This window comes from Cynara cardunculus (assembly GCF_001531365.2).
Source record: "Cynara cardunculus var. scolymus isolate 2C chromosome LG 10, CcrdV1, whole genome shotgun sequence".
Taxonomy (NCBI): Eukaryota; Viridiplantae; Streptophyta; class Magnoliopsida; order Asterales; family Asteraceae; genus Cynara; species Cynara cardunculus.
The window spans coordinates 26,206,579-26,216,580 of record NC_037537.1 but is presented as its reverse complement, the minus strand read 5'-3'; the positions used below and the strand labels follow the sequence as shown (position 1 = coordinate 26,216,580).

Sequence of the window (10,002 nt, the reverse complement as noted above, 5' to 3'; positions counted from 1 at the left end):
TGTGCTGGCTCCCGTCTCTGGTTACTGGTATTAACCGGTAGAGAATAGGTTGAAATCTAACCAAAACAAACTAAGGGAGGGTAAATTATACGTAGTCCCTAAAGCGGTAGAGAGGTTGTTTATGTGAATACCCGGGTTGTGGTAAAAAGAGAAAAATCGAACCGCGGATCGTTGTATCATATCTTTTTTGATATGATACAAAAAACCGAATTATAATTGTTGTAAATAATCTCTTGTTTGTGTCATTATTTTTAGTCCTAAATTAGATGCGACGATTGAGGAGTTCTTTTGTCAAGTACAGTGGGAGTTTTGGTGCTGGTTTGAACCTCGTACCTAACATTCCTGTTATGTAATGATTGTTAATGACGGTATTCTTAGACTTGAGGGTTAAATTTCCAACTGTGGCTCGTTGACGTTGTATATGAAATGTATTATAATGATTTCTAATTATACATATTTGTAGGTAAATGACCAAATATGATAAATTGCTCTTTTCTTTTTGGAAACACAGCAACTCATCAACCTAAATACTTAACAGGAGATGAGTTATAAAACCATTGCATCCACCCGACTCTACCTCGAGCGGCATATACTAGGCCTGTTTGATTTGGATGTTAATTTGACAATGCTTACTCATGAGAATCTGAGACTCACCCTCAACTTAGAGACCAAAACTTAAGCAGCAACACCATAGATACAACATTCCTCAAGTAATTCAAACCAAAAAACATACAGGTTATCCGATTACCTTATCTGGGAGACTTATTTATACACACGACCACAGATCAAGGATACCCGTAGATTTAGATAGATTTTTTTTTTTGGGTGGGGGGGGGGGGGAGTTCAAGCGAAACAGGCCATGGTCTGTTCCCCAGGAGGGGTCAGAACCAGCAATGCACCACCACCGATGGCGGAGGAGGAGAACGTTTCGTCTCCGCCTCAGGTGGTGATGCATTAGAAATTTGTTGTAAATTTCTTATCATCATCAATTGCGTCGTTTAACTGTCGTTCGTCGTTGCTGTGATCGTCTCCTTGTTGATTTGATAAAAGAGGGCTTGATTCACCGGAAGAATCGCCATTGTTTCTCTCCTGCAATCCAAATTATTGCAGACACAGAAATTTGGGGATTTGGATTTGAGAGAGGTTGGTTGTCCATTTCTTTTCTTTTTCACTAATTTAGTTGCCTCTTTTTTATTTTCTTTTTTCACGTTTTGTTGATATTAACATAAATAATAACATCTTTTAAAATTAGACTGAATCGTGGATTTGATTCGTGTTTTGATATTTGTTTTCACCGCGGTTTAATGTTTATAGGGTATTCAATTTGTTTTAATCATGATCCCCTGATTACATCTCCATTAACTCTTTTAAATCAAGGGTTATTTTAGTCTTTTACTTATTCTTTTTTTTTTTAATTATTATTAAAAAAGTGAAACTAATATTTATATATATGAATATTGTTTATCCATTTCATTTCTGTATCTGTTATGAATCTTCATCTTCTTCCAACATAACAAATCTTAGCGATAGTGATCCATGGTGACCCAATTGAGCTCCGCTAGTTGGGAAAGAGAGATAACCCATGTGATTAAGAACAATACTTCACAACAGTAGTTGGCAAAAAGAGGTGCAATTTCATAACTGGGTTAGGTAAGAGGTGTAAGATGAACAGGATTTTAGGTTTTAGGTCTTCGATTTATGTTTTTGGGGAAGAAGATCAAGATTTATAGATAAAAATAAATAAATTTAAAATTGAGAAAACTAGTAAAATAAAATTTTGATGTTGTTATGCTCTGAATTTCAATGGAGTTCTTTGAGTTGATGAAGGGGTGTTAGTTGGTCATGGTCTCGGGCTATTTTTCTATTTCAGAGAAGCTGTGAGAGATGTTGTAACAAACCTTTAGGGGTCGCTCATTTAAAGCTTATCTAGTAAGCGCTTTATAGGGTTCATTTACCTTACCAAACAAACATAGCAAAGGTCGAGAATCTTACTCGGTGGCGGTAAAAACGATGATAAAAAGATGGAGAGTCTTACCCGATAAGGGAGGTGACGACTATTACCCAGCGTTTTTTAATGGACTACAATCCTACCCCGGTAAAGTAAGTTAGAGTGTTGACTCTTAGGGTAAACAATTACCGAGTAAGTGTTTGGACAAAAGCTTGTTAGTTACAAATTCTAGTTTGTTTGTTTTTTTGTTCTTTTTTCTTCTTTTCGGATTAAAAGACAGACATTTAAGTAAGAGGCCGTTTGCAAACACTTAACGGGTAAACTTAACCAAAAAAAGAGTCACTACTCTCACTTACCTTTGTGAAGTGACAGTTTTGCCACCAAAATGGATTAATGGTAAACAATTATAACCTGGTAAAAACGCTTACTGAGTAAGACTCTCCAACCTTGTTATGTTCATCGGATGGTCTCCAGTAAACGCTTACCAATGTAAGCGTTTAATAAACGTTGCCTAAGTGAAAATTTCAAAAGGATTTATGGTTGAGGGCGAATGCATGATTTACCTTTTAAGTCATAAGATATACGCACTTTAGGTTATCAGTTAACATCATGAGAACATTGAATTCGAATAGCAAACAAAGCATCCCAAAAGTTTATTACTTGAATAATACAACGATTGTTTTTCAAAATGTCAAATATAACACACATAAAATAAAAAACATATTTATTAATTACATTACAATTTCAATACCAAAGCCAAAACAATTACACAAGTAAATATTACAACTGTATCAACACGATAATCTGAAATCAAGAACATGGTAAAATACTGATTCAAGTTGTTGGATGTAGATATAAACCAATAACCAATATATCATACATGTTTTAGCATGTTCTTGATTTTTATATTACTGATCATGAAAATAAATAAAAGCATAATAGTATTATCTTAACTTGAATTTGTACTCAAGCCATCATCGTTCAAATATCCTTCATTTGTTGAACTTTTTTCCCTGTTCATTTAAAACTACACGTAAGAACAAGAGGTAATGAAACATTATACGGGTTTTAACACTTATAAACAAGTGTTGTCGTTTTTTATATTCTGAACGCATGCTTATAATTCATTGAGCATGCCAATTTTTGGTTGATTAACAAAAATGTTTTCATAGGGCTAGTGAACAAAAGTAGTCGACAAGATAATCATTATGATTAGCCAATTTAGAACGTATCTAACAAATTTTTGAAGAATTATATAAACTTAGAGAATTTTATACTTTTATCTCCTATTTTTCCATTTTATAGAATCAATTAGAACAAAAACTTGTCGAAATAACTAAAATTTTCATTTTATTTATTTTAAAAAATCCGTAGAAGATGGCTTTTTTATAAGAACCGGAATGATTCCAATGTTTCGGGAAATCCCTCAAACGTATTACATCCATTTTCAAACTTAGCTAAACTTCATCTCTTTATTATTTTTATTTATTATAGGTAAACAATATATTAAATAAATTAAAGTAAAGAGACAAAAGAAGAGTTAGTTACAAATTCTATAAGAAATAGAAAAATAACGAAAAATTATAACGACAAGAAGGAACTAACCAACAAGAACTTGTCTCTATACCAATCAATCCATGAGATGTTGAATTCGTAAGTTTTGAGGCCCAATGAATTTATTTGTTTTATTATTAACAAACATTATATTAATATTATAATTAATGTTTAATTATTTATGTTATTGCTAATGATGAAGAAATATATTATTGTATTATTAATGTTGTTTTCATTACATTTGTTTTGTTTAATTTAATTTCGTTTTTCTTATTATGATGATGAAATATTTAACAAAGGAAAATAATATTTTATTATACTGTATTAATAAGAAACTTTGAGATGAAATTTTTATGAAAGAGAAATAATATTTTACTAATTATATGAAATATTTTATTAATATAATTAAAATTGTAATCTTTAAAACCTAAAATTTATTGAAGTTGAATACAATTTTTATATAAAGATTTTGAACTTTTGTTCTTTATTTTGAAGAAACTCTATAAACTTTCAAGTTTCAATTCTAAAATTGATGGTTCTTAAAAAAATCTGTTTTTATATGTCAAAAAAAATGAATTTTAAGGAATTGCAATGTAATTTTATCAGGATTGACCACATGTTTTGTTGACAGACATTAAAAAAAATATGCTAAAAGAATTGGAATTTGTTTATTTGGTTCACATAATATAGTTTTAGAATTGGAATGAAATGTTTAAATGATCAAAATATTCTTTTTGAAAATTTTAACATGATATACATTAGAGTAAATTGATTTTATTACTTTTTTGCATACACAAAATACATACGGTGCTCCCGAACTCTTCATCTTCTATGGCAAACCCTAGTCTCCCCTACCCTTTCAATTGTCCTCCTCTGCCGCTTCCTAGGGCTAGGGGTGCTCAAAAACCCGATCAACCCAACCTAACCCAACTCAACGCAAAATAACTCAACCCGAAGCAACCCAATGTCTAATCGAGTTGTAAAATTTTCAAAGCGTAGGTATTGAGTTGATATTGTGTTACTATTATTTGAACCCCAACCCAACCCATGAATCCAATATTCTTTTATTTTTTGGATTTAATATGATTGTTGAGTTTATATTAACATATACATTAGACAATTACATTATCACGTACGGTCTAACATATTTTCAATATATTATCTCCATTTCTATATAACTTATTCGTATATATGTTCAATAACTGTGAACATATATGTAAATTGAGAAAATTAATTGAATGTGATATACGTAAAAAAATATGGATAAGTTGTATCAAATGATTGATGATGAAAAAGAAATTATGAGTATATAAATAACATATTCAAGGTTAGAATAATATTTAATCTACTAAAGTATCAACCCGACCAACTCGACTAACCTGATCAACCCATACGGTTTGGGTTGGGTTGCACTTTGATTTGAGTTGGTTGGGTTAGGTTAGGTTAAGATTTTTCAAATCGCAAGCATTGAGTTAGATTGTTCAAATGTTTTCAACCAGATCAACCCAACCCATGAGCACCCCTACCGACAGGCCATAGCCACCACCGTCATTCCCCGATGCAAAGTGAACCCCACCTTCCCTCCTTTTCTCCACCGGCGACCCATCTCACCTCCTATTGTCACCGATGGAAAACCTCATCTCCGGCCATCCCCACCTCCATATTTAGCTTCCCCGTTGTCTCCATCTCTGCCCTTCCCCTCCTCTAAATGGTGATGATTCAAAATTGATTTAGTGAAACCCTAAATCGAAGATCATCAGGCATGGAAATTTATGCGTGTGAGCCATATCTTGATTCTGCAAATAAATGTTGGTTTTGGAAGTATTTGATTTAGGTTTGAAAGTATCTGATTGTTTTGTTTAATCAGGTTAGGATTTATTTGCGTTAAATGGTATTTTTGGGATTATGAAGATATATAATTCCATTCCGTCAAAATACCACATAATTGTTAAGGAATGTCTAAATCCCTCATTCATGGAATTTGCTAGAATTTAAAGATTCCTTCCAGTAAAAAGAATGAACCAAACAAGGAAATGGAATGTGGTCAAAGGAATGCAACATTCCAATTCCATCAAATTTTCTTTTAGAACCCGTTTAGTTTGCAAGATTGTTTTTGAAAGATTTGCATTTAATTTTTGGATTGGATTGGATTGAATTTAAAATCATTGGTTTGTTTGGTTTGTAAGATTTGGAACGAAATTGAATTCCATTATTTATAAATAATTTACAAAAAAATTACAAATTATTATAAAAATAATTAAATTATATTTTATTATAATCAATTATTTCAAAACAAATGTTTTCAACATTTTTTAAAACCTTATTTCATACAATCTTACGAAATCTCGAGCACTCCCTAAGGGTTTCAAAATCCTATATTTGTAGGATTTCAATTAAATCATATGATTTAAAATTCAGACAATCCTACAAACCAAACATGAGATTATAATGAATTTGAAATCAAAATCCCCCAAGATTCTTTTCATTCCTGCAAACCAAACAAGACCCAGAATCTACGAACCAAACGCCACCTAACATGAGATGTCATAGAAACCTAAGTAATTTATATTGATTTACATAAAGTGTTACTCCGAATAATCAAACATCGTGACGCTAAATTATGTCAATCTAGATATTGAAAGTATATCATATAAGGTGTTTCACGGTGAAATTGATTGATTATGTTATATAAAAATGATATAATATATAATATTAATTTAGAAATAATTATTGATTTTGCTTTTAATAATACTAAAAAAAACAATTTTATATAAACTATTTGTATTTCTTAGATTCGATGTCATTTTTTTTTACGATAAAAACAATATATATTGAAAAGAAAATCAGTACTTATTGAAGTTAAAATGTCAGGAAAGATCCCATTCCCATCCATGATACTTCTCGTACGTAATGATGGCAACAATCTAAAAAAATCTATCAACATGTGTTTGTTAATTAAAATTTTGTTAACAGTATGTCACCCTATGATGCAACACTCATCATATGAAACGTAAATCGGAAAGATGGTTCATGGTTCATGGTTCATGGTTCATGGTTCATACCTTCGTTAACTTATTTTGAGTTATCTGCCTTTTGGATCGAGGATGGTTCTTGAAATTTCTACTGCCACCGGTTCGCTTTGGTGGAGGCCTCTGCGAATGAGTTTCAGGTCCCCGGTAATCAATATCATAAGCTTCCGAATCGAGTCCCTCTGCACGAATCAGAATCCACATCAAATTAATCAAACAACTCAGATCGAAGCTTACTTGTGAAATTGATGATAATTTTGATCGATGATAGCTATGAACTTGTTTTCAAGACGTAATTTAAGATTCCGATCGTCTGAACCACATGCGACTGTAAATTAAGTTGAAGGTTTGAAGTTCTTATGCACTGTACTCATGAATCATATAGCTGCTCAGGATGATTCGAGTGTTTGAGATTTGCAGTTGCATCAAATAACAACATTAATAAGAGATGATTATTCGCAGATCCAAACTTATGAGAACTTATCAAAATCAAAGATCTCCTAATTCCGAAAAACCTACAACTCGATGGATTCCATCTCTAAGCTTGTTTAATCATCCAGTAGATTCATGATTCATGATCATCCATGGCTTAAATTCTTAATCAGTTGTAAAATCAACAAAAAACAAACAAAACCGAAGATCAACAAAATTCAAAACACCGTACGTCAAATTCCTATTTCAACGTTAAGAACGAGAGAACTGAAACGATAATCGAACAAACCTTTTGAGGAACCAGGCTCTGCAAATAGCAGGACGAGAATGAAAAGCGTAATCATGCAACTCTTCAGATCCATCGCCAACGTACGTCGGAGAGATCTAGAGAGATAGCTAGTGGCGGTGGTGATAAATACAAGGAGAGTGAAGCTAACTATTGTGGCGGTGGATGGTGGAGGAGATAATGGGCCGGTGCGTCTCTTTAAGCATTTGAAACCGTCACCATCTTCACAGCCAGGTCTGAACTCAATCTTCGTCTCTTTGATGGACCAGCTGCTATAATTCAAAAACCATCTTCCCAGATCCGAAAACCCGACCCAAACCGACCGACTCTTCACTCTTCCGTCCCCACAAACAAAAGGTATACATTCCTTTCAATACCATGTGTTATAGGGTCGTGTGTATTATGAGATAAGAAAAAGACAATAAATTGATACGAATTGTATCCTTGTTATTATTGTTTTATTTAATCGTATTTTCAATAAAATTATGCGGTCACTTTGGGCTATCTGCAAAGCAGGTGGTCGTATTAAGATTAATCGGCTCGCAAAGCGGGTTAGGTATCGAGGTTAATTCAAAAAAAAAAATCTTCAAGTGAACCAGTTTATACCGTGTATGGGTTAACGTGACGGTTGATTGTTCACTCATTAAAATGGTACGTGAACCGGGTCCGGAATGTCACGTGATATTAATTTCAAACACTTTGGTATCTAGTAATCATACAGGAGAATGCTTGAAAATAAAACGTACTTTGGTCTGAATCTTATTTTATATAACGTATTTTAGGGGTAGTTTATCATATGTTTATCTTGTAAGCGCTTACTGGCAGAAGACGTTGATCTCACTTACCTTATCGTGTTAAAATCTCGACCATCAAAACATGATTGTTGGTAAGCATCTTAAACCCGGTAAACATTTATCGGGTAAGAGTCCGTTCTCTCACTTATCGGGTAAGACTATCGATCCTTGCTATGTCTCTTACCAGTAAGACCCTTGGTCATTTTAATGCTCAATCAGTAAGTTAATGATATCGATAAACGCTTACACGATAATTGTTTGGTAAACGGTCCCTTAGTTTAAATGTTTGAGATATCACATCTAAGGTACCATGATGAAGATTTTGAATATACATTGCACCAACACCAAATATGGATTAGACCAAAAAGAAATTACATTTTTATGACCCTCTTAACAGTTGGGGTTAAGTGAGTGAATAATCTGCTAATAATATGTATTGCGATGAATAGTATCTCGACCAAAAAAAATCTTTAGAAACTCTGTTATCAATCTCCCATAACGGGTGTTTTGCAATATCAGTATTCTTGTGGAAATGATCTGCTCCAAGAACCCCACAAGAGTCGTAGACCCAAACTGACACGTTCGCCAAATTCCCATAGACAATGCTCATGCTTGAGCTCGACTAAACATCCCATGTGTTTAACAGGCACCATTGGATGTCGGTCCTGTATTATCATGACTACAATCATGATATAAAATATCATATCGTCTTTTACGGATATCGTGAAATCTATTAATAAAAGTTTGTTAATTGTTTCAATTATCTATACTATATTATAAAACATTTGACAAAAACTCTTAAAACCCATTTTTTATGCATGAAATAATGTTTATTGATGCAAAATTCAAGATTACAAGTAAATTGTGTATAAGTACAACTTATTAAAGCTCTATGTTTGAAATAATGTAACTAACTGCGGATAAACATAATCAAATAGAGAATAAACATCTCATTTTAAAATATAAAAATATAAAATATGATTATGATAATTATTGGGTTCTAACAGAATACTTAATTATTATATTTATAAAAAAAATATTATTAAACTGAAATTAAATTACTTCGTTACGTAAATCAAATTATAATAAAAATTTTGAATTAAAAATATATATGAATAATAACTTTTAAATAGTTAATTTGTACTAATATTGATTAATTTTTTGCAATTTTTATATGATATTTTCAATTTTATATTTTATTCAAAAAAAAAAACATTATCGTTTTCTCAAAACCACATAAAATCATATTATATCGACATGGATAAAAAATAAAACGAAACATTGAAATGGAAATATGTCTCGATACATTGCACGAGTACCCTTCTAATTTATAGTATTTATAAATATTTGTTAACATATTTTTAAAGTATTTTTACAATTTCTATCTTTAAGTTCATCCCCGTATTTACAAAAATATGATAATATTTCTGGATTTCCAAATTAATTAATTTATAATAAAAATCAGAATAAATGAAAATAAATTAGTATTCATCAACAATTTATAGGTATCTTAGATTTGTTATTATTCCTTAAAGGTTGCTAGTATCATGTCAACGAAAACTTCTTATGTCGATTTTTGCATTGTCGATAATGATATGATTTTACGCTGATAATAATTCGACGACATCAAAAACCAGTGATGATCATATCCATAATAATCAGTTATTTTTCAACCATAAGGGTGGTGTCTAATTGGTTTGATCTTGACTCCAAAGGTTAAAAATACAAAGAGGTCTCAGGTTCAAATCCAAAGAGGAATACAAATCCTCTTGTGGCCACGGAGTTTTAAATGTGCGGGTTATCTGCAAAGCATGTGGTCGTTCTGGGATCAGTTGACTCGCATAGCAAGTTGGATATCCAGATTAGAGATGGCCAAAAACCGGTCCCGGGCCGGTCCCAATCGGTCCTCACATTTCTCATAACCGGCCATAACCGGTCCCGGCGTAACCGGTCCCGGTC

At 32.2% G+C, this 10,002-nt stretch overlaps 1 protein-coding gene across 1 annotated transcript; it reads right to left on the bottom strand.

Moving 5' to 3' along the window:
* Positions 1–2,574: 2,574 nt before the first annotated feature.
* Positions 2,575–7,560, bottom strand: LOC112519353. The gene is made up of 3 exons (XM_025127416.1): positions 7,253–7,560; positions 6,565–6,713; positions 2,575–2,961 (listed from the first exon to the last, which is right to left on the bottom strand). The coding sequence occupies exons 1-3, from the start codon at positions 7,323–7,325 to the stop codon at positions 2,941–2,943; spliced, it is 243 nt and encodes an 80-aa protein (XP_024983184.1). The 5' UTR covers positions 7,326–7,560; the 3' UTR covers positions 2,575–2,940.
* Positions 7,561–10,002: the final 2,442 nt, after the last annotated feature.